We start from the raw sequence: 26662 nt of genomic DNA, 5'->3' as shown, positions 1-26662 counted from the left end.
TTATTTTCTGGAATCACATAGTCCAAAAATGCTGATTCATTTCTGCTTATCAAAATTACAAACAGTGATGCTCTATGAGACAGCTCACAAGCTGCTGTCATACGTTATGTGGCATAGCAACAAGCATGATGTAACCACATGGTGTAAGTCTGAGAGTTGTACGATCTTAGCACCTGGCCAAACCACTACTGAGTCACTGGTTTCACTCAGAAAGCCTGTACCTATCACCATGAGCAAAAATCTTACTGATTGTCCCAACATAGATATTAAATATCAACACAACACCTCAGGTTAAGTCGAAAAACCCTGAGGAGACCTTCAGAGAGTTATGTGGGTTGTATGGTGACTGCAGTTTGCATTGCAGTGACTAGTCCTTAATAATGAGAGGAGAGAACAAAGGTGAGCGTTGTAAACATTCCCTTTCACTTTCATCTCCTTTCCCAGGGTCAGGCCATCTGCCAGCAGGGTCATGTGAACCGGTCTTCTTTGAAATTCAAATAGACCCGATGAGTGCTACAGGTGCATTCTCTCTGCCTCTGTCTCATGGTCTCCTTCTTTCTTGCTCTTATTCTTCATTTTCTATCACCTTACTGCATCCCAGACAGCAGAGCTATTTAAGAGCAGACAGGACTGCAGGACAAACACTCTATCATAGCACAGCAGCAGCCAGATATACACACACTCTAATGTATCTCCGTTGCTAGCTGCATAATATTAGACATTATATTCATGGAGAGAAGCCTTTGGATTATTTAAGTTATTAATTTATCTTATGATTAAGATGCATGATATACAGCTGTACAGCTAGATCAATTTCATTCACACTTGACAATTATTTTTTTAATTGGTGAAAAGCCTGACAAAAAAATAGGGTTATTGCAGAGAAATTCAACAGACATGATGGACAGACATACAGAAATGAAAATATGGGAGTTACAGTGATGTCTGTGATGATATGAAAGGAGTCTGGGAGTAGAGATTAGATTACATTATGTGTGGATAATGTGTGTGTATGTTTGGGTGTTTGCATGCGAGGCGGTGTTATGTATTTGTCTTTAATGATCCTGGACAGGTAGGTGTGTGGAGTCAGGAGAATGGCATAGGTGGTAGAGACAGTGTTAATATTATAATGATCCTAAATATATTATGTAACAATAATCTGATTATAATGTGACAAAATGATGTAATACTAATATACTACAATTCTTCTTATTATATAGAATACAATATAGTATTATAATAATAATGACAACAACACCGCGGAAATCTATTCGTTACAGCCAGTAAGTATTACAAAGGGCAAGCACAGTGGCATAAAGAGGTCAAAATAAAAAAGTGTACAGGATACAGAATAGAAAAACAACTCTGTTTCTCCTTCTGCCATAAAATAATACTATTCCTCATATTCTCATGAGAAAATTACTAATGACATTTGTTGTGTTGCACTTTGGGTAATCCTAGGACTATTTATATGCACAATATATACAATTTGTAAAAGTACCATTGCCAATATGGATAATAAATAGCATTATTGCAGATTTGAGAGAAACATACAACTTAGAAATTGCACCAGATGAAATGGATAATGTGAACATATATTAGCATTTATCCAGCAATGAGGAGTGATGCCAGACTGGGCCAACAGAAAGGTGAGCCACGTGCCCCCCCATTCTGCTCTGTCACCACTTTCACAGATGTAGCCATGTAGCAAACTAGCTATGTGGGACGATGATGTCCCCATTCTTATTCTACTCCTGCCATCAAAGCTCTGATTAGTTGATTCCAGACCTTGAAAAAAACATTCATAGTTGTGGATGATTAAGAGATCTGGAACTACGGTTGACTTACTCCATAAATATCAATAAATGAACTGAAGTTAAAGAATTAAAAAAAAAAAAAAAAAAACAAGCAGGAAATGGAATGGAACCAAATGAAAGCAAGAAGAGGAAAAGTGAAAGAAATGGAAGGAGGCTGGATTTGGTCGTGGGGGAGGGTAACCAAACTGTTCATAACACTGGCTTGTAGGATTTGTACAGTATAAATGTGTTACATAACATGGAACAGACATGCTCTCTGGCTCTGTCATGCTTTCAAATACGAAAACATACACACTGGTCTGTGTATGAATTACTGATTCATGCTGTTATATGTTTAATTAAAAAATACAAGCTTTATATATTACTGTTTATTTTAATTGCATTCAGTCACCTTCAGTAACCTTCTCTGCACGACTTACAACAAAAAACACTCTCTCAGTTCCATTGACTAAGAATACATGAGAAGAGAGGAGTGAAAAATCTCTATTTAAACAGGATGAATAGGAGAAACAATGTGATGGGTTTTGTCATGAGGCCATAATTCACTGCTGAGTTCATTTGTCAGTTGGAGTATATTTAGCTCTCTGTTCATTTGTTTCTCGAAAAGACAAATTTGACTCTTCCTTTCTCTCTCTCTTTCATCTGTCTTTCTCTCCCACACACTCCACACACACTCGCCCTTCCTGCAGTAGGCGGTTAGAGAGAGTGAATGTAGAGAGTGAAGGAGGGGAAGCCAGAAAAAGAAACAAGGACCATCTTCAGCTGCTAAATGCTCCACTATGTTCACCAGCTTACCAGACTAACTTGTGTCTGTCTGCTGTGTGGTGTTGAGCAGGTAGTGGCTTTTTAGAGCCTTTTCACTGAAACAGCTGGCTGCTGCTGAAGGCAAAAAAAAGCTCCTTAGAGTTGCGTAAAGCTGCAGAGTTGGTGATAATTCTCTGTGGGTTTATCACAGAAACAGCAACTGTCATTTTACACGCGACCATTTGATGCATTGTTAATATAATGCTAACACAACTAACAGTCTGCAACCATGTTAGCAACGCTGCAATGCTGTCCTCAGCCACAGTAATGCTTTGAGCTAAACACATGTACATAATTTATGCAAACATGCTCACAATGACAAGGTTAATGCTAACATTTGCTTATTAGCACCAAACATCAAGTACAGCTGGCACTGATGGGAGCGTCCTGGTAATAAACCAGATTTTGGACCGTGAATACACATGTATTCAAAATGTCCTGGCAGTCCAAAATACTGCGATAATACTGAGATATTTCATCCAGGATCAAACTGGTGGACCGACTAACTGACAGACGTTAGAGCCATGCCACTAGTGTGGCTAAAAATACCAATTAGAGTGTAATTACTGGCTGCATTTGTAAGCATTGCATGTTTGTTTATGTTAAAGGAATATATTATCAACCAATCTTTTTTTAACTCTTCAATAGTATTTGTTTTGGATTTGAACATCACTGTATTAGACTGTGATGTGTAGAGTTGTGTAGTGCTGTGATATATAGATGATGCAGTGTGTCTTGTTCTGCTGTGTTGTGCAGGGATTTGTTGCAGTTAACTTGTATTGGACTGTATGCACAGCACTATGATCCCCTGCACTGTGATGTGGACATTGTGCTGTGTTGTAATACTGGGATACAATGGTTTATGCTACGTGATTTGGGTTGGTTGCGTGGTTTACTGGCCAGTGTTTTTTAAGTGTGTAGTGTTGTGTAATACTGTGTGTGAGTGTGTGAGCCTGAACATCAACAGCAGAAACAGACGTTCCTACCACAGACCCTCCAGCCACTCCACTCTGCTCCTATGGACTGCACTCCCTTTATTTATTTCTCTTTATTATTCTCTCCTTCCTTTGTCTTTCTTTGTCAGACCGTTTTTCTTTGTTTCACTCCCCCCACTCTCTATCTCCCTCTCCCCCTCTCTCTCTTCTCTCTCTCTCTCTCTCTCTCTCTCTCTCTCTCTCTCTCTCTCTCTCTCTCTTTCTCTCTCCCTCCCTCTCTCTCTCCCTCTCTCTCTCTCTCCACCCCCAGGATGTGGCTGTGGGTTGATTAGAAAATGCGTGGCACAGAACAGGCAATCCATCACCCTGCCAAAGCCCGCCACTTCCACGCATGCGCTTGCTGACACATACACCCAAACACACATGCACAAACTCTCTCACAGACTCACACACAAATACACACACCCTCTGCCTCACTCTCCTCTTCTCATTTCCTTCATTTCTTCATCATCCACACAGATACCTTCGAACAAGCTCTGGATCGTGTTTTTCTTTTTCCAAGAGACCAGCATCATCTCACATCTTCCCCTCCTTTCATTTCTTTCCTTCACCTCCCCTTGCCCTTCAAACCCCCTCCTCCTCTGACTCCCACCTCCCACTCCTCCTTCTTGTCTACATCTTCTCATCCACCCATGGCAGTGATGCCTCTTTTTTCCTGATGGTAATTCTGCTCAGTTAGATCATTTACAGTGCAGACACTAAGAAAAGTACAAATGAAGACGAGGGGACATTCACAGTGAAATATTTAGTAACCTCTCACATGATCAGACAGGAAGTTAATCATTTCAGTAATTTTTTCTTTGGTGATATCTACTTTTTTAAAGCCAACAAATCATCTTTATGTTGAAGACCATTGCTGGACCTTTACTGTTGGACTGAGACCTTTTGTCCAGAGCTGTTTGCTTTATACCTGTGTGGATTTTCTTGTGTAACATGTACATTTTGTTTTTTGGTTTAAAATCTTTTTCCTGAAAGGAGTTGAACTAGTCAATACAAAATTGATGTCTACAAAATAGTTGAAGAGATGTTAACATCTATCTTTGGAGAACCATGATTACTGCCAGTGGTGTAGTGGTGTCTGAAGAAGAGGGTATACTCTTAATTTATGCCCCCTTTCTTTTTCAAGTGACCTGTCCAGCAAAGGATAAACACCCTTTGTTATTGACACTGACATGAAAAATTACTTTTGCATATTTAGTTCACCCAAAAATGTGCCAGTAGTATTTGCACATTGTCACTTAACTTGTGCTGCTGACCTAGCTATTGTTAGCTGAGGGCTAGCACCGATGTCATGTTAGCATTACCATCGTTAGCTGAGCTGCTGGCTAATAGCACCAGCGTAGCAGATTGTTCGTTGTGTTGTTCGCTTCATATTTCCTTCATTTCCTTCTTTCTGTCATTAATTTAATTACTGATTTTTTTAACCAACAGAGCAAGCAGGTAAATCACAGGCAACATCTATTTTCCTAGGATGGCATTTGCAACGTTTGACCCGACCTACTCTGCCTCTGATTGGCTTACCCTGATATCCTTGCACAACCAACTAAGGCAACAATGAGTAGCAGCCAGAGTAAGGTGGGTCATGCCTTTGCTATCCTAGGAAAAAATAATTGCAGCACACTACTAAATGGTCAGAGGGGATTTGTGAGTGGATATACACAATGCTGACTGAAAAATAAGTGGGTATACACCGTATACCTGCGTATACCCTGCACTACAACACTGATTACAGCCTTATGAATTACGGTCACCTGAATCAACATGAACACAGCCAGCAGTTTACAAAATGGCAGTCGAGTTGCAAAAGCTGCTGATTCTGTCAGTAATCTTCATCATTGTAAATTCCCATTTAAATTCTCATGGATAATTTAACAATACTGGAGGTTTACGTTTCTGTTATTTGAAGTGTTTCTGAGAAATTATCTTTTTCCATCAAAATAATATGACACCTGTGAGCCTCAACCACCAGTGCTGTAGAGAAGAAGAAAAAAAACACTGCACCACAACTGTAGAAAACTTCATCATGGATAAGGTGAACCAACTGTAGCTGTTTAAGCACTACTGACAAGGTAAAGAATGAACTTTCAAGTTTAAAATTTGATTGGATAAATATTACTTGAGAATATAGCTTCCTTTACAGTTGAATTTCTATGTCTATCTAAATGAATTATAAAGTAGCCCTGGCATTTTTTTATACCCAGTAACTTGCCAGGGTCCTGATAAGATGGGATATGGGTATGTGTTTTTATTTTATGGCCTTATTTAATGGATGGGGACTTGGGGATAACATTACAGTTCTCAGATGACTTTTTTTGTTGTAATGAGTAACTTCATGCACTTGTTTTGAATTTCATGTAATCAGTCATGTAGTCACATATTCAAATAATGAATCTGTTGCTGTTAAATTTTTTGCATATTTACCTGTTCCTGGTGCCACAAAAAGAGAAAATCCCCAACATGTTCACACTGTTTCTGTTTCTTTCCTTTTTGGCCGTAGTTGCATACTGGTGGAAGGTATCCAATCCTACCACTGTGTCAGTGTGCATGTGCTACACATGCTAGCAAGGTGGCTAGATGACAGCCTTTATGTACCTTAAGTATTTACATTATTTTGAATTTGTGGCTGAAAGGGACAGGAACATCACAGTCAAATGCAAATCGTATCACGCTTGTTCATGCAGAGGACATGAAAACAAGGAGTATGACCTAAATGCAGATCTCAGAGGCAGAGCTGGTCCAGTTCAGTAATTTAAATGTAAAAACCTCAGCACAAAAGGCTTACTGGAACAGTGAGGCAGGCAAAGGTGAAATTCAGACACAGGCAGCCCCCCCAAAAAATCAAATAAATGCATAGAGGAGCAGGCAAGAATTAAAAGTCCAAACAAAACCAGGCAAGGTCCAGGAAAACTAATAGGATTGGGCCATGTGTTGAAACGTTTCACTGTCAGGCTAACAGCATGCGATTGCTGATATATTCATGCAGATGTGTGTGTGTGTGTGTGTGTGTGTGTGTGTGTGTGTGTGTGTGTGTGTGTGTGTGAGAGAGAGAGTTCTGGTCAGCAGTTATGTACTGTGCGTCTTTAGCTTTTTTGTGACAGGTAGAAAAATGCAAAGTGAATCTACTGTGCACTATGTGCTTTGCATTGCTGGATACAGTCTGGAGTAATCTCCAAAAAAGCCATCTTTGCTCAAACTAAAGAAAAATATAACTGTATGCCCCCTGAATTCAAGTCTGTCTCTTTCACTGAATCGTCATGGGTTGTCTTCCCATTGTTCCATCACCAACTCTGGTTTGGTCCAAATAAATCTTTAATTCACCAAGTTAGATGTGAAAATATTCTGGCTGTCTCTCTCTGTAGTTGCTGGCCTCTTTGTGCGGCTGGGTTAGCTCACTAAACAGAGTCTGTCTCTGCACCACAGCCTTGATTCGTTGTTTGGAGGCAGATCATTAGATTAGCCAAATGAAATGACAAAATTCACATGCCCCTAAAAAATCCTAAAAACTAAACAAACATTCAAATCATGAGGACTAAACACTGGAAAAAGTTGAAATGCTAGACACACAAGGTACAAGAAGTAACTGGCAAGGAGTAAGGGAAAAATATAGACTCATGGTCCACAGGTACACATGTATTTTTCAAAACATCGAATTTTCTATATATTTTGGCCTTTCACCACACACAAATGCAGTATTAGGTCACTGCAAATTGAGCTTTTGTAAAACTCCAACAAGAGTAAAGATATTCAGAAACGCTGTATGCAGTTTTCATGTGTAGACTGGGACAACAGAGTTTTTGGCTTGAGTGTGGACGGTTATCTCCTTTGTTTACTATGGAAAAGGTGGGTTTGTACCTCTAGGATCGCACCTCGAGTTCCTGATGTCTTACCACTAATACCTTTTTTTCAGGCTTCTGATTGGCCAACATTTTTTGAGGATTAGGGTTATATCATCATCTCTTGGTCTGACATGCTCTCGATAATGCTTCAGTTGCGTTTTTGCATTTTCATATGGACAGAGATTTTTTCAAACAGTGCTCATGTGGACTGGATTTTTTTGAAAACAAAGGAGGAAAACCCTGAATAAAAATCCCTGTGTATACTTGGACTAGGTATTAAATACATTACAGGAAGTTAAAAAAAAAAAGACATGACACATGAGTAGAGTAACCTTCAAAATAAAACAGGAAATAGGCTAAGCAACCCCAAAACCATAAAACATTGTGCCTGGGTGGTAAGTGTCAGTCAGCTATGAAGAGCTCTACTTCAGTTTTGAAGAAGCACCTGCCAGCTAAACACAGCTAAACACAGCTCCACAGCACTCAGTAACCCTCGGTTTCTATTTACGTTCATGTACTTCAAATTTGTTCAGCTTTTCTCCGTGCAGTTGATTTGCAAAAATACAGTATACTATATGAACTTGTTAGGCTCTATGCACTGAGCACAGGTACCCATGTGATTTTATTTTACTTTCATAATCAAACCTAATCATTAATAAGAAGCTGTAAAGAGGATATTCCATTCCATTCCATCCATTTCCTGTTATTAGCCGGCCAAGTTACAGATTATGGGCCGTAGACTAGGCTATGCAGTGACAGTAGAGTCAATACATTCAGAGGTGACATACAGTAGACTATGCACCTTTTAGACAATAAAACAAACATGCAAGGACTCACAAAGGGTTTTTTTTTTTTAATTTTTGATAAGACAAAAGTATTCTAACAAGTTTAATGGCAGCGATTGTGTAATGCTACAAGTTATTTGTCAAAGTAATATTACCACCACTGGATAGGGTACATGACTGATCCACTTTAAATGTAGTCTGTTCATGAATATCATCCACAGCAACCCATCCATCCATTTTCTATGCCGCTTATCCCTTTCGGGGTTGCGGGGGGGCCGGAGCCTATCTCGGCTGTCAACGGGCGGGAGGCGGGGTACACCCCGGACCAGTCCCCAGCCGATCGCAGTCCACAGCAACCCCTGGCCTTATATTACCATACCATGATCTCAATGATCCACACAGTGTATGCAGATTTTACATTTTGAAAAAAGAGGGCGTCTGTTTAATCATCCCAATACTGACCAAATTACGGTGGCATGAGGAAGATGAATTTTGGAATGGAGATTTTAAGAGAAGTCATTTTAAGACTATTAATACACATAAAACAAGTGATACCTTTGAACAAAAACTATCACTCCTCAGAGGACCCCCCCCCATCCATTTCTTCCTCTTAGTCTAATTATCTCCCCTCTCCCCTCATTTGCTTCTGTCCACCCAGCCTCCCCTGAGTCCACTCTGCTTTCACCTCTGCAGCGCTGCCACCGCTCAATATCCAGCCAGAGCAACAGAGGGCCTGTGTAATGAAATGGCCTCTGGATGCCTGAATCTGCCCTCTGCCATCGGTCATCTCATTATGAGGAGGCATTCTCCTCATCAGGCCCCATCAGATGGCCAAAATTCAGTCACATCTAATAACAACTGTGCAGTTCATTCACTGGTATTTTAGTCCATATGGGTTAGTTTGTGTGAATGATGATCTAAAAGGACTTCTCCTTAATGCTGATGCAGAAACATCAAACAGGAAGGAAGAGGAAAGCATTCAAACTTGGGATAGTATTTTCAGTATTATTACATTCACACTCCCAGGATGATTATCTAATCTGCTCAAAAGGAGGATAGAGCTTGTAGGGGTTTGTCATGCTATTGCACTGCTCACTTTCCACCGTGTAGGTGGTCTCGCCCACTTTTGATTAATAATAGGCTTGAGCATTAAGAACTGGCTTAGAACCTGTGTACAGAGATGGGGATTGAGCTTTGTTTGACTTGTGTAAAACAAATGTCAAAATAACCACATAGTGACTCATACTGTATGTGGTAGAAATGATCCCACTCTTTTTAGCATAATATTCATATTTCCTCTCGTCTCTCGCCAGTTAATTAAATGCTTGTCATTGGCATTTTGTTGGTATATTATGCATTTCTGTTAGCAGAAAATTGTATTTTGCGCTCAATGTGTTTTGATACTACACCTTAGTTTAATTTGACAAGACTGCAATCATAAGCTTTGAAATGCCATTTGTATTCAAGCTCTTGTAGAAATGAAAGACAGTAACAGTGAACCTGGTCCACCTCCCTGTTTGGTGGCTGCAGCTCATGGAAAGGTTGTATGCCTCCTGGGCTTTGTTAAGCATCTCAGATACAACAATCTGTCATTTGATGGTTATCTGGTTGTTAACTGTAAGACCCTGTGAAGCGGACTTGCTCTCTTGTTTCCTGCACTTCCTTTCTTGGCTTTATGTCACCTGCTAGCAGTCACAAAGTGTAATTCATTACCACAAGTAAAATGACGGCGCACAACACATGTATCATAAAGTATCAACAGGTCCTACATTCATACACTGCTGGTATCAGTTTATGTGCCTTTGTGGAAAAAGCTGGATCACTATCCAATCCAATTAGGATGGGCAGGCTGTTCTGTAAAGGCCTTGGGTCAGCAAACAGAAAGCACTTCAGTCACATAAAGAGGATGACAATTACTAGAAGAGCCAACATCACAAAGACTGAAGCTGGCCATCCACCCTGCCCTGCAGTAATAACACACATTCAGCCAATTCCTCCTGAATTAGATTTGTTTGCTGTTGTGGGGGGTTTTAGCATGGATACCAAGGTACAGGACTGTGAGTGAGTGGCTTTGAATTGACTGATATGTAAGCATGGCCAATATTAGCATTAGATCCAGAGCACACCTTTGGGAAAGTGACCCCCATCATTGCAACATTAGTGCACTCCATTTCCAAATAATCAGGGCTGAATCAGTGTTGGTAGCAGGCCTTATGCTGTATTGTTTTGATGTTTTTAAATGGATTCTGTCAGCCAATAAATGTTCCAGTGTTAACTGACTGTGCGTGTCACTTTCCATCCATACATTCTAACCATATAGCAGTCAAGTACAGAGTGACAGCTAACACTTGTAGATAGTATAGCAGCCTCATGTCTCTTACGGACATCACATTAATTGATTGGCAGATCTGTCTCAAGGTATCTCTCTCAAAGCACAAAGATACCAGTTAGCAGGAAACACAACTCAAGACTTCAAGTGTCTATTTAAATATATAAATACAATACATGTCATGATAGCCCAATATTTCCACAGTCTGTAGTTGAAAGTTGTGGTTGAAACTTCATTTTTATCATATATCATATCATATATCATAGTAATATTTATCATTAAGTCAAAGAATTAGAAAACTATTTATAACAAACCAAACTTTTCACCGGCACTATTCGTGTAATCTATTTATTTTCTACAAAGCTTATGTACAAACTACATAAATGTTACTTGGAGCTAGCTAGCAACAATTGTGTGTGGAGTGTGCCTGTGAGACAGCTGAGAATTCACAAGGAACTCCAGCTGATTCTGCTATTTCTCCAGCTCCTTTTATCCTCTCATCTCTGTGCATTATAAAGTGGAGTTATAAAGCTGTTGAATATGTGCAAATTGTGATAGTGTAGACTGTATTGTGGATCCTACAAATTAGCATACAGTTTAGCATGAGGAGCGCTCTGATTAACAGGGTATACATGAGGAACACATAACAAAACAGTTTTTCTTCCTGTATCATCCAGGATTTTCTTGCATGTTATTCTGTGTTGTTTTAAATTCAGTTTCTTCATTATTAACACAAGATTTTCTTGTGCCCTCATTTTCTAAACCCCCTCCTCCCCTCCCCAGCGGCGAGCCCCAGTTGTGGCCAGTGGGCATGGTTTTGGAGGGTAGCTCAGAGGCGCTGTGTCCCCCCCCATCTCTGGAGCTGCGCCCATCCTGTAACAAGAGCCAGCCCTCGCCTCCTCTCGGCTCAAGTGTGCAGCCCCACGACGGGGTCTTTCCTGAGGACAAGGAGCCCATCAAGTATGGCGAGCTCATCGTCTTAGGGTGAGATACTAAAGTGCTGTGTTGAATTACACTGTCATTACAGTATATGTCTGCCTGTGGTTGAGTATGAGCTTGGGTGACTTATAGGTTTTCACTGGTCTGCTTGGTTCCTAGTCTATGAGGCCTGAACCATGACCCCACTCAAGTTGCTATACAAAGAATGGCTAGATTCAAGAAGATCTAGGTGCATAAGAGCTTGAAATCTCAAGTACTGTGCTCTCATTGATGCTGCAGGCTAAAAAGAAGTCCTCGCTCATGTGTTACCTTTGTTCTTATTCTTAGATAGATAGATAGATAGATAGATAGATAGATAGATAGATAGATAGATAGATAGATAGATAGATAGATAGATAGATAGATAGATAGATAGATAGATAGATAGATAGATAGATAGATAGCAACAACTAGTCTGCTGCACCCTCCTCAAGGTGCTGTAGATGTGACCTGAGTCAAGCCAATTTTCAACACAGTTTTTGCAATAGAATATGGGTGGAAAATAGAATAGAATTAACTAATCATCCCAACTGTGTACAATGGTTTGGCTGTTAACATAAGTATAGTGCAGCACTAGGCCTGAGCATCGCATTTGGTTTTCTCACTGATTAAAGGCTGAGCCAACTACCTGCAAAATAATTCCAGTACTCAAAACCATGCCTGTTGTGTCTTCCAACATACAAATGGTCTGATTTTGCAAAGTTATGGCTGGAAATGTAGACAAGAGAGCAAGAAGTATCTGTACATGCAGTTCGGTCCAAGAGTGCAGGAGTGCATTACAATTTCCATTTTATGCCACATTTGAACAAGAAACTGACAGATTACGAGATGATTAGCCAACTTCTTGCTGTATAAGAAGAACAATATGAAAAGGCTCATATTTACCACTGTAGGTTTATCAGTGGCTAAATCAGTTGCTGTTGCTGTTGCTGTTGCTGTTGTTCAGATTTGGGACAGGTTCCACAATCTTCCTAGAAGACTCTTAATATTCTGCCTCATATTCTATATTAAGTGCACAAAGCAATTCAGCTTGTGCTTTTATTTTTCTTTTGGATTATTATGACATTGACACAACTGCCCTGACAAAAACCCTTCCATCTCTCTCAGGGGTTCCTCTGTTACACAAGCTGGGGATTTGAGTAGTGAATGAAATCATTTGCCCAATATACTCTGAAATACCTTACAGAAGGACCCCTTTAAGACACACAAAGAAGCCATTCACATTCTGTGCCACTGTAGTAAAATAAAACCTTAACTTTGATGAGGAACAACAAAAAGACAGATAGGTAGAAATGTTATAGATTGCTCATTAGTGTGAGAGGAGGATATCTCTCCCACATGCATGGCATGGTGCTACTCCAGCCACAGAGACACAGGCATATGCTTCCATTCCTTGACCTATTGATCCATTCACTGATGAATGATGTGAATGGTTTGGTTATCTGTCCGTGTGATCACAGAGAAAGGAGGGATTACCTGCCATTGACATTATCCAGCATCCAATCATGGCTTCTCTGTGACCAGAAGAACGTGACCAGGAAATGTGCTGGTCATTGTAAGTGCAGTATAATATAGAATAATCTTACTTGGTAATACTGGATAACACACTCAATCTGAAATCAATCCAAGAATATTATATTTGGACCTCCAAACATTTGAGAAAGAGCTGTATGTTACCAGCTTGGTGGCTTTTAAAAGTAAACACAATCTTTTTTGTAAGAACTAACCTGGGCTCAGTAAATTGTATTCCACAGTCAACCCCTCTTGACTCAGCATGGACAACAGGTTACATACAGGCACAGCCTTCAGAGGCATTCAAATACAATAAATGACTGAATATTATGCATTATATTGCATGCTATTTGGTGTGACAACCTAGCAGTTTGTTGGTTTGAATCTTAACTGAGCAATCATATTCATTGTGTAGATGAGATATGCCCGATAAGGTGCATCCTACAAGGTGCCAGGATGTGTGGTGTTCCACAGGGATTAATCTTGGGACCCTTCTCCTTCCTCATTTATGTAAATTACATGAAATCTGCAGCTGACTGTGATCTTTTTCTGTATGATGACAAGTGTACTTTGTTCGTAATTTCAAATTGTGTCTTTGGCATAAATAGACTCTTTTTTTGCCTCAAAAAATAAACTTTCTATGAAGGGATTTCTTAATGTCACCTGCAATGTAGTCATGTTAAAAGGTCACACTTCAGTAACTGATAAAGGTGACTTTGGAGTGTATGCCTTTCTCTTCATGTCGTTCACATCATTTGATTTAACTTAATTTGATTTGGACTGAACCTTTAACTAAATCTGTGTCCTTGAGCATTGTGAAATAGTAAATACTCAGTAGTTTATTTCAGTGGGACAAGTAATTTTAGATTTTGGACACTTGTGAATCATCAGTATGAGTCATTATTTTTTATAGTGTTGAATAACAGCACCTAACATACAGTATCTATCAAAGGCAACACATCACATTGTAGTAGCGTAGTGTAAACACTATTGATAACACATTATTAGTTTTAAGGTGGAAATTTTGAAGTCATCATATAGTGCATAAGTATGACACTTAAAGTTTGGACACAGTTTGGCTGATTGATAATAGTGACTCAACCTATAACTGCTTCATGTGACCCTAAAGACTCACATGATAACTGGGACATGCCTTGTTGATCGTGCAAGAGGATAAATCTTCACCAGTCAGTTAGAACTGAAGCAGCCTCTTGGATGAAAGGTGAAAGGTCTTCTAGAACCACGAGCAAGTCCATTTCATTTGGAAGGACTTAGAAGTACCATGACCTTGATGAATGAGAATCTTCACAGACACTTCATAGTTGTATCATTAACTTTTAAACCCAGGGGACCAAATGACAAAGTAGAAGCAATTGAAAGGAATTAAGTGAAAACAGTATTTCTGTGAAAAAGAGAAAGCATCAGGAAGCACAAACTTAATGTATTATTGATTTAGTCCAGTTATTATCATTATGACAATTAAGAACATTTTCTTCATATGTTTCACAGGCACAATGGGTCACTGGCCAATGGGGACAAGGGTCGCAGAAGAAGTCGCCTGGCCCTCTATAAGAGAACTAAAGCTAACGGCGTCAAACCTGATGTTATCCACAATGTTTCAACCCCTCTGGTGTCAAAGGTGAGAAATCCCAGCTCTGATCATTCCACTTCAGGCTTTCATTCAAACTGAAGGGCTGTCAGGTGTTTTCCTTGACCCTGATAGAAGCAAACCAAATTCTATATTTGAGGACACAAAATTTAAGGTTTGCTACATCTGTAATGGAAGTGGTCATTTCTTCTGCAACACCAACACATCAGTTTGAAGTCTCTAAAGGAAAGGTATGAAAAAATTTCAATTACAGTGGGGGTGCTGAATTAACCAATAGAAATTGTAATTTTAACAAATTCAATCATTTCTTCTTTGTTTCCTTCAACAAAATTAAGCAAACACACCTTCACATTTTTTCTTTTGAATGATTTATAAACTCTGTTATTTTTGTTTTCAACAACTCACCAAATTGGTCAGTTTTAAAATATTTAAAGTAGCTATTTAGAATAACCAGTTGTTTACAGTTTGAATACCAAAACATCAAAATAATCAAAATCACCATTGAAAACTCTATTAGCAGAGTCTTAATCTTCATTATATTTTCTTTCATTTAAAAATGTCATTGAATTGTATAATATGAACAATTTATTTGTCACTCTAAATCAGTGCTTATCTTATAAGCAACCAATCCAAAAATACTTTAAGCTACATTAATGGTTAAAGAGGATTTTGTTATAGTCCTCAACAGCACACCAAAAATCCCCAAATTTCCTCACAGGTCATACCTCGCAACAGTTCAACACTGTAAGTGTCAGCAGTTACTGGGGAGGAAACTTAAGGGATTGCCTTGCCACTGTTTAGCACTAAAACAAACTCAGGGAGTCTGGATGACAATTTTCTTTTTAGTGTTTTCTTACCCATGCTTACCTCTGGGGATGGCACCAGTAGTGGGTCCACCACTTTGGTCCAGACTTAAGTATCTGAACAACTCTGAGATGAATTGTCATGTTTGGTACAGACATTCATGGTCCCTTCAGGACAGATTGTCTAGCGCCGTCATTGAATCAAATGTTTAATTTATCCAATACTTAAATACCTACAAAACTAACCAACCTCAGCTGTACCTGGTACTTCATACTAATTACTAAATGTTAGTGTGCTAACATGCAACTGTTGTGTACGAGAAAACAAGGCCAGAACCCCAAATGGCAGAGTCACAAAACAGAGTCTTTATTAATAAACAAAGTACAACTGAAAATCACTGGGAACGGGAAAAAATCAAAGTACAACACAAAACCAAAAGAGCTCCAAAAGGGAGGCTGGACATGAGAATAGTCTGGCACAGAAACGAGCGTGCTTGGAGCATATGAAAGCCGGCTGATTGCCGATGCGCTGCAGGTGCGACTCATGTGCCTCGCCCTCATGCCAGCGGCTCCGCCTCTCCGCACCGAGATCAGCTGTGGTGAAACGGAAAAGAACAGATGGAAATAATCAGACACAACGAAAAACCCCGAGACCATGACAGCAACAATAAGATGGTGAAAATGCATCAGCATGTTAGCATAATTATTGTGAGCATGTTAGCATGCTGAGGTTAGCATTTTGCTAAGCAAAATTAAGCTCTGCTCTCAAGGAGCTGCCGGCATGGCTTCTTCGGCTTTTTCTTTGATTTATTTCCTGTCAGTGCAGGTGTGAACACTACTCTGTTTCACATCATCATATTTCTCTCCAAAGTCTTCTATTGTCTAGATTATATTGTATGCATATATTTTAAATATACCATGATTTATTGTTTATGTGTTCTGAATTATCATCCATGTATTATAAAAACTCATTCAACCTTAACTTTAGATGATTTCTCTCCATTATAACAATATGTCAGCTGATGAAAAGATGTCAGTTATTTTAAATTAGAGCTGGATTTGTTTCTCCTGAACAAGAGATGTCCTCTGGGTAGATTTTCCTGGAGGCGAGACCTTCAGCTCTCCTTGTCGTGTGACCTGGATAATGTCTTTTCCTTTGGCAGGCACTCAGCAACAAAAGCCAGCACAGCATCTCCTACACACTGTCACGCAGCCACTCTGTCATTGTGGAGTACACCCATGACACCAACACAGATATGTTTCAGGTCAGTGTCTGCACACACGCATGCATGCACACACACACACACACACACACACACACACACACACACACACACACACACACACACACACACACACACACACACACACAAACATGCACATGCACATGTACATGTGTCATGCACACTCATCATTTTAGCTACGTGACCTACTGCAGAAATAGGACGTTGGAAGTCACCTAAGAGGCATATTGACTGCAAAAATGCAAAAAAGTCATTAAGAAAAGCCATAAATAGAAAAGAGAATCAAGCCAAGCTGTGGTCAATTACCATATTTAAATTACCACTCATTTAAATATGATAATTGATAAGAGAAATAGCAAAGTTGTTATACTACATCTACAAGTAGTAATTACCAATAGTAACTAAACTTTGGCAATATCAATCATTTGAATGTGGGTGTTTATATAGTGGATAGTAGTATTGTTTTATTATTTTGTTCTGGCCGCATCTCGTCTCTTCCACCCTCATCATGAGCCTTTAAAAACATCCTATATCAAAAGTAGCCATACACAACTGTGCCATGGTGGCTAACCAAATTTCATCAAGACATCAATGTACCAGACCTTCATGTAGTAATATCCACAACCCTTCATCCTGGCAGTGCATGCATCGGTGCTGTGCTTTCACTTGCAAAGTATTTTGTGTGAAGCAGGCTTAAGGACGACAGCCTCGTCCGATGCTTATCCTGATCCCAGATTTCTGCTAATTAATTGAAGAATTAAAAGCAATAGCTTGACATTTGGGAAATTCACTTATTCATCTTCTTGCAGGAGTCTCATGTCTAAATATGACACTGCAGCCAGCAGCTGCTTAGCCTAGCTTAGCTTAGCATGAAGTCTGGAAGCAAGGGGAAACAGCTTGCCTAGCTCTTTCCATAAGTAACAAAATCTACCAACAGCTCTAAAACTCACTAACATGAGTGTAAACATGTCAATCAATCCCTGCCGATAATTATACTATATTGATAACATGTGGTACAAAAGAATTTTAAAGCTATTTTTCAACCATGTCAGCATGAACTGTCAATTAAATGAGATACACCATGTCAATCAGTAAACTTTAAAGGTGTTGCTGGGCATATTTTTTCACTTTGGGCAGAGCCAGACTGTTTCCTCCAGCGTAAACTAGGCTGAGCAACATCTTGACCATCTCATCTCACCCTTCATGAATAAAGTGAGTAAACGTATCTCATAATAGTGAACTATTCCTTTAAGGTGTCTTCCAGATTTTAACATTTAGTCAGACAGTAACTGAACCTGTGGAGTCAAAGAACAAAACACAGGAATACGCACATCTGTCAGCAAGTGCGAAGATAATCTATGAGCAGATTTGTCAGACTTCTTGAGAATGCTGCATCATGAGAGAACGGTGCAGTGAGGGCATCCGAGAGAAACAAGGGAGGAAATGAAGAGATAGCACAGGAGAGGAAGGATCAGCCAGACGGAGGGAAGACAAAAGAATGAGGAGATAAAATATACAAGAGAAGATGAGTCAGACCTGTCTGCTCTCAGCAGCTCAGTCTTTTTCCAACCACCTTCTCTCATCATCAAGGAGATCCATACAAAGCCATGACTCCAGCAGACAGAATCAACAGGGCTCCACTCCAATCATCCACGTCTCCTTCCCTCCCCGTCTGCTGGGCTCGTGTCAGTTCACCCACATTACAAAACACTTTCTTCTCTTTCTTCTAGCGGTATCTAAGCACACACATCATTTTGGTGGACTTGTTTGAATTTATCAGACAGATTTATGTTAGATATCTGCCTCCACCCAGACACAATGCAAGTGAATGGAGTTCATAATGTGCTGCTCATAGTATTGGAAAATGGCATTTATAAAAATTTCAGCTCAAGAACATCACTGATTCTCCCTTTGTTCAGATCAGTAGTAAGCTCAGTCTGTTCAAGGAGCCAGCGGTGCAGCCCCTGCCACTGACTCAATCGGTTGTGAAATACTCAGTAAAGTAATTAATGAGATCTCGGAAGGCAGCAACATTGCCAAAGGTGCTTTCCAACACCAAGTGGCTGCTACCTCAACTGCTGCCTGGCAACTTCTTTATTCTGCAAGGCTCAACGCCGCAGTGGGTCCCAGCAACCTCCGATCCTACCACCCTGTCCAGCCAGACGCTGCTGTTATCCACCCATTAGAATGTCATCATGCAGCTAAAGAGTGAAGGTTGGAGCCTGAAATAGAGGAAATGGTCAGCAATATGACACAATTAATGCAGAAAGTTAGAAAATTTATAGAAAATTTCATAAATTTTATTTATTGTCCAGACCAAATAATGAGTCAAAGCAAATTTGGACCAAATTGGAAGAGGAAATGAAGAGGAGCAGCACAATTAGCACCCAAATTGTCAAACTACTACCGTGCTTACCTGTAGTTGTGAGCACTCATGCTTGTGCAGCTCTCTGGCTAAACTGTTAGTTGTCCCTAGATCTGAGGAGCTGGTGAGTACAGAACCATTAGAACTGACATAACCGATGGCCAGTGCTACATAAAGAAAACTCCATTCATAATAAATGGTTTACCTTCAACAACTCAGCAGTCACCTTTCTTACATTCATGGTATCATTATTGTTTGTAGGGCTTTTAATCGTATGGTAGTTGCCATGGCTGATAATCCTCTGCTGCCAGAATTAACACCCGGTAGCCCAATCAGATTATACATGCCCAATAGTAATAAAAGTCATGTTTGTTTGTTTGTTTGTTTGTTTGTTTGTTTGTTTGTTTGTGTGGATAAGGATTTTCATTTGTCCAGCATTAAATAATTGTCATAAGTCTGAAATGAGTTATTATAATATTTTGTTAAAACACATTCACATGAAAATATGCCTGCATCTGGACAGCAGCAACCACTTTAACTTAGTAACAATGTCACACAATATTATGTGTATTGTTTATATGTGTCCTTTGGCCCCAAATTGCTCATCAGTGTGTTGGCATGTGTTGAAAAGTGCTTTGAGTGGTTGGTAGACTAAGAAAGCACCATGGAAATGCAGTTCTTTTACTATGTATACAAAATATGAAAAATGATCCCCACCAACTCCCGAATGACAGTATGTTTAACAAACAAATCTTCACTTAAATTAGCCAGATGGAAGCTTTTTACCAGGCTTTTATCACAAAGCTGTGACTTTGGATCTGAGTGCTTGGAGAGAAAAAAAATGTTTCAGCATAGTCTTCATGAACTGAAATTACTTAAGGTTTTATTAGTCTTTTTGGTAGTGGCAGTGGGCACAGTGGACACAGTGATGGCATCCCCATCAATCTCAATCACACTTTTCCTAATTGGAGGAGGTAAGGGGCTGATTCATTGGAATGCCGTTAACTTGTCATCAATGGAAACTGCCCTAATCACACAAAAAGGAGCCCTACTTATCTCAAACAGCCCAGAACCATTTTTAGCCCAGGAGCCCAAATGGATGGAAATCCACCCAATCTGGCAACACTGTGACATAATGCCATTTTTAGTTACCAGTGAAGGGAGCTCTAGCTTAAAATGAACTGATTCAGTCAGTGACTGGTGCACTCATTTCAACTTGAGGATGCAGTGTTAAATATTTGTCTGTACATGTGCTCTACAAGGCAGAATCTCAGAGACAAATATCTGAAAACCTGCGGAATAAAACCAAATCTATGTGATGGCTCGATGGTGCTAGATATAAGTAAGAAAACATGATTCCCGTAGTTTGGGTGACCAGCCCTTCAGTACTTCATTATACTGGAGTGCTGTTCATTGTTTTATGATGCTGATCCCTCTCTTTTGGTTTTCTCAGATTGGCCGGTCCACAGAGAGCATGATCGATTTTGTGGTGACGGACACAGGGGGCAGCAGCAGTGGTCAGGGAGGGGGTGCGGCAGGGGAAGGTGGCGGCGGAGGGCAGTCAGCCCAGAGCACCATCTCCCGCTACGCCTGCCGCATCATGTGTGAACGCAGCGCTCCCTACACAGCCCGCATCTACGCCGCCGGCTTTGACTCCTCCAAGAACATCTTTCTGGGGGTGAGTGCTCTCATTCGTGGGTGTCAGGCTTCTCCTCGTAAACTGCATAGGGAGTGGTAACCATGGCAACCATGGTGAGAGCGACAGCAGGGACAGGGTTGCGCCACCCACGGGTGACATCATAGCTGTGAGGATGAGTGTCAGTGCATGTGACCTGGCCTAAGGAAGCATGGGAGAGGAAGGAGCAATGTTCTCCCTGTGTGTGTGTGTGTGTGTGTGTGTGTGTGTGTGTGTGTGTGTGTGTGTGTGTGTGTGTGTGTGTGTGTGTGTGTGTGTGTGTGGTTGGGATGGTGTTAGTCATGTGTGTTAGGCTTTGGCTGTAACGAACTGCTTCTGGTTGTATGTTAGTGTCTTAAGCTATTGGAGAGATATGTGTCCTGTTACATAACCCGTTAGTGAACATAACACATATTACAACATGCGATATATCAGTATGTCCTGAAACATTGTATGAATGATAGTGTATGTGGTAGACCAATTCATCATAACAATATTGTGATGCTTTGACGTATTTACATTATAACGACATACAGTAGTAACATGGTTGAAAGGGAAAGTAATTTTGTTGCAGGGTCCACTGTGGACTTACTTCCAAACCAGAGAGTAGCGTAATATACTGTAAAAGCAAGGCATAAGGAGAACAACAAGTATGTGTTTGAATTCACTATTTAATCACATCTTCGTGATTTATAGACAGATAACTGGTCACAACAGACAACATTTGGCTTAACTGTTGGCTTGTTAACAGCCTGCTCACTCACTGGACTTATTTTTAGCAACGTAGCTGCGCTCCCAGGTCTTTGATGAGTACAATATTATCATAACCAGAAGTCTAAGCTACAAAAATAAAACCCACCCAACCATAATTTTCCCTTTTTTTTGGGATTATAATTTTATCAGCACTGGAAGGAAGGATTACCAAAACCACACATGGAAGACCCACATTGTGATATACTAGATTTACTCTGGGGCGGCTGTGGCTCAGGAGGGAGAACGGTGGTCCACTTATCAGATGGTAGGTGGTTCGATCCCTGGCCCCTGTAGTCCACATGTCGATGTATCCTCAGGTTCAGGCAAGATACTGAACCTGAGGGTTGTGCCAGCAGTATGTGAGTGTGCATGTGAATGAGGAGGCACCTTGCGTGGTAGTGTATGGGTGAATGCTGGTCTTTGTTGTGACATACTTAGTAAAGACTAGAAAAGCACTATATAAAACAATAGAAATGCAGTTAATTTACCATAACCAGCCATCATAGAGAGGAGCACAGTGTGAATGCTTTGCCCATGTGAATGCAGTGCCATCAAGCTACCTCAGCAGTCCTCCTCTGCACTCTGTCTTACTGTACTGGATCTCAAATTCAGTGAGTAGGGCTGTCTGGAGCTGTTTTTCCCTGTTTTTCCTTCCTCACTCAGTAGACTGTTCTTGAATATATTTTCAGATGTGAAAGCTTCCAAACCAGTGCAGATGCTGCCCGGCTGGGGTGGTCTAAAACGTGACAGCTCGGTACACAATGCCAGGCAAACCAATAATAGCCCTTTCTCATGACAACATGACTTCATCCCATGCAAGATTCATCAAGACCCCCGACAACTAGGCCAGCAGAGTGAGAGATAACAGTCAGAGAGATTACGTCAGCAACCAGTTCTCAACACACACACACACACACACACACACGCACACACACACGCACACACACACACACACACACACACACACACACACACACACACTCACACTGACATCATGACCGGGGCCTCTAAAGCTCCACCAGCATCAGGAATACATTTACACTGATATATGGACCAAACATTGTCCTTAGCCTTAACATGCTCTGGGGTTCAGTTCTCAACTGGATGAAAGATGTGGTACCTAGTTCTCTTATTTCGACATTGATAAGTAATACATGATTTTGTATGGGAGGACCTTAAAGTAATAATCCTTAAGATTTTCATTATATCAGATATATCAGACCCCATTTTTGAAACTATGTATGATCAGCATGTTTTCAGCAGTAGCTATCAAATATATTGCCACTAAATTACCCCTCTATATAGTAGTTTTCATTGTTATTGGTGGGATTCAAATTGCTTACCCACACAAGGGCTTATTAGAAAATGATGTATGAAACATATTTGACGTGATGCAGAAGGCATTTGAGTTCAGTATTATCTTGTTGGGTGGCATTATTTACTGTCCTCCTAAAGGCCTCATTGTGCTTCTCAAATAATCCAACAGCATCTGAAACCTCCTTTGCAACCATTGGAACGTTTTGCACCTCTATATAACAGTCAGACAATCACACCCACTTCACACAGAGACCTGGTTGATTTCAAGCACACTGAAGCCTTTGGTCTTCTTTATTAAAGCAGCATGACATGAATCTCTCAATTCATGAACTGTTTGGCTGCTTTCTGAATAAATACACTGGTTGCTCTTCTTCTTTTTTACTTCGAACACAGTAACAGCTCCAGGTGGTACCCTGCTGTCTACCACAGTGATCCAGCAATACTACTGTAAAGAAGAGCTGTCATTAAGCCAGCTTCACTTTTTCACACATTTTTTATAGAGACCACATGATGCAGACCCAATGTGTGAATTTACCAGCCTAATAAATTCAAGTGTGATTTAAATATTAGTTTTATAAGATGAGCAAAGTTTCACTTGTCACCCAAAATCACATTTGATTGAATAAATGTATGCACTTGCCCTCTGCATTGAATTATTTAAACATTTAAAGCGAAGACATATTTGACATATTGTGATATATTAGATACCAAACTCTGCAGACTTCTTTAACTGCCTTTCAAAGGTTTTTTGTAAACAAAGCCAGACATGGCAGAAAGTTGCTGCTTCATCTAATGAGAGCTAATTTGTGTTGATAATACATCCTTTTTTCTCTCAGGGGTGGGTCTGTTCTTAGGCGTGGGTGCATCTCTGTGCATTAGTCAGTACAGTAGTCATTCTGTACTGAGTTAAATATAGAAGCAGAGAAAAGCAACGCTGGCTGTTTTTCTAGCCAGCCACCTCTGACATCCACCTCCACTATCATCCCTCTGTGTCTCCTCCATCATTCCCCTAACCTTTACATCTGTCTGTGTGTGTTTGTGGCGCGGGTCTCTTAGGAGCGGGCTGCCAAATGGAGGACGTCAGATGGCTTGATGGACGGCCTGACCACCAATGGGGTGCTAGTGATGCACCCGGCAGGGGAGTTTGTGTCTGAGCCAGCTCCAGGCGTCTGGCGGGAAATCTCAGTGTGTGGAAATGTCTTTGCCCTGAGGGAGACTCGCTCGGCCCAACAGAGAGGAAAACTGGTAAGATGAAGGGGGCTGATGGGAAAATGAGTCCCATGTTTGCTTTGAGTTCTGAGGTTAACTATTAAAACACTGTAATATATTAAAAGAGTGCAATATCAGTATTTTGGTATAATGCTGTTGAATCTTTTCCCTCTTCCACTGGTGTAAATGTCACCATCCACAAATTTAAACATAACACACATACAGGGACATACAGCCATTTTTACAACATGTGGACAACAACTCTAGTATAAATGATCATAGGCATAGGGAGCTTCTGACCTCCCAGCCTCGCTGCTAGAGCAGAGCTGTAATGAATAAAGAAGCAATATATAAATGGAGGGTGCCTCTATGTGCTGAAGAACAACTACAACACTGGACACCTGCACTCAACTTTTCTGGCCTCTGCTCACTATAATGTCGGAAAATTAAGGATTTAAAAGAGTGGGAGTGGCAATGATGTACAGCAGGTCTCTCAGTGTCCCCAGTTCAAATCTTACTGGTGGCTCTGGTTGCATGTCACTCCTCTGTCCATAGTGGCTGATTAAAAAAACACAGTATAAACATTTATAGACAAATTGATTCATTAAGCAACACAAATTCTAGGTTCCACCTAAAGTGCCATGATGCATCAGAATGATGATGCTGCTTCATTAATTAATGTCCTCTCATGTACATGCATGTAAAGGTAGTTGATTGAAACACAAACTGATTCACATTTAGTTTCCAGAAATTTCAGACATTTGCATAAAACTTAGTAGAGACAAAAAATAAATCATCAGTCTTTAAGCAGATACTATCTTTAACTGACTGATTTGCAGACTGCTGCTGATAATGGTGTTTTGAGAGGTGACTACAATTGAAGGAATTGAAGGGTGTCAGCTGTCTCAACCATAATTAGTTGAGCACAGTGCCATCATGTGGTGGTATGAAAGGGGAATGCTAGAAGATTCCTTTGTACAAAGTGTACCAGTCCAATGCAGAGTATTCCCAGTTTAACAGAGCCCACCAGTATATAAATAAATCACTATTTCCTCTGTCCTGACAGCCCAGAGATGAACACTGCTATACCCTCTCTTCATCTCTTTCCCCTGCTACATTCCCATCTTCTGTTTTCCTGTCAAGGTTGAAAATGAGTCAAACACCCTCCAGGATGGCTCTCTGATTGATCTGTGTGGAGCTACCCTGCTGTGGAGGACCCCTGCTGGCTTGCGTCACACCCCCACCCTCAAACAGCTAGAGTCCCTTCGCCAGGAGCTGAATGCTGCCCGGCCCCAGTGTCCCGTGGGCTTCAACACCCTGGCCTTTCCCAGTCTGGCCCAGCGTGAGATTGTTGACAAGAAGCAGCCCTGGGTCTATGTCAATTGTGGCCATGTACATGGGTATCACAACTGGGGCTACCGCAAGGACAAGGGTCCTGCTGGCCCAGGGGGCACAGCACCAGCCAGCACTGGGGAAAGGGAGTGCCCCATGTGCCGGCGAGTGGGTCCCTATGTGCCACTGTGGCTGGGCTGTGAGGGAGGATTGTACCTGGATGCTGGGCCACCCACTCATGCTTTCTGCCCCTGCGGCCATGTATGCTCAGAAAAGACAGTGGTAGGCTGGAGCCAGATCCCGTTACCCCATGGCACCCATGCCTTCCATGCTGCCTGCCCCTTCTGTGGTACCTGGTTGACAGGCGAGCAGGGCCACATTAAACTCATCTTCCAGGGCCCTGTCGACTGAAGCTCAGACCTGGGAGCCACTCGGAGGAAACTGAGGGTGGACTGGACAGAGGTGGATGTGCTGAGTAAAGACTTTGTGCTAGAACAAAAATCTGGACACTCGAGTGTGGGATGAAAGAGAAAGCACTGACGACACATGAAAAGGACTGTTGACATGATGCAATAGTAGATTGCCAAGGCAAATGGAATATGAGGTGTATGGAGACTGTAAATAAATTGTGTTGAAATGAAGACAGTGTAGTGACCTTTTGTTCTCCTCTTTACGTACCAGCTCAGTCTCAAACCACCAAACATTCAGCTCACCAGGTTGGGTTCTGATATCTGATGGCATCACTAAAAATAAGGACCAAGAAACAAGAGGACGAGACACATTGGATGCTCACTCTGAGGTGAGTCAGATTTATTTGGAAGACAAAACAGAGGTGAATGGTAAAACAATTACCCAGACTGCTATAAAGATTAGTTTAAAGGTGCCCTGTGGAGTTTTATTAAAGAAGCACAAGTTATATTTACACACAAGTGCATTCCCTCATAAAACATTTGCAAAGCTGATGTGAAGTACTTTAAATCCAGCCTTCCTTACGTCCATGTTTACTTGCTTGTAGCTTGTCTTCTTACTTGCCCTTGTTGGCACATTGCTGCATATCTTGGCATGCTACCGCCACCTGTTGATCACAGGAATGTAGTGAAATCTTTGTAAGAGCTGCGTATTGTGTCATTCATGTATGCATGTCTATGTGTGTCCTTGTGAGCCTGTGTAATGCACCAAGGGGTCATGAAGTACTCATGTATAGTTAGGCCCAGTATCCAAGTCTGTGAGAGGTGCTGAAAGAGAGAATGAGCAACAATAAGCGAAAGGAGCCACAGTGTACTTTCAACTCAGAAAATA

The 26662-nt window shown here is 40.8% G+C and overlaps 1 protein-coding gene across 1 annotated transcript in view; it reads left to right on the top strand.

Annotated features, from left to right (window-relative positions):
• peli3 (pellino E3 ubiquitin protein ligase family member 3) overlaps window positions 1–26067 on the top strand; it is a 30547-nt gene extending 4480 nt beyond the window's left edge. Inside the window, exons 2-7 of the mRNA XM_070992678.1 lie at window positions 11350–11550; window positions 14566–14695; window positions 16632–16733; window positions 20531–20755; window positions 23879–24067; window positions 25175–26067. Coding sequence (XP_070848779.1) covers window positions 11378–11550; window positions 14566–14695; window positions 16632–16733; window positions 20531–20755; window positions 23879–24067; window positions 25175–25774 — 1419 coding nt within the window. The 5' untranslated portion in view covers window positions 11350–11377 and the 3' untranslated portion in view covers window positions 25775–26067. The remainder of the gene's footprint in view (window positions 1–11349; window positions 11551–14565; window positions 14696–16631; window positions 16734–20530; window positions 20756–23878; window positions 24068–25174) is intronic.
• Window positions 26068–26662: the final 595 nt, after the last annotated feature.

The sequence above is a fragment of the Chaetodon trifascialis genome, chromosome 23 (assembly GCF_039877785.1).
Source record: "Chaetodon trifascialis isolate fChaTrf1 chromosome 23, fChaTrf1.hap1, whole genome shotgun sequence".
NCBI lineage: Eukaryota > Metazoa > Chordata > Actinopteri > Chaetodontiformes > Chaetodontidae > Chaetodon > Chaetodon trifascialis.
This window is presented reverse-complemented; position numbering and strand designations above follow the sequence as displayed.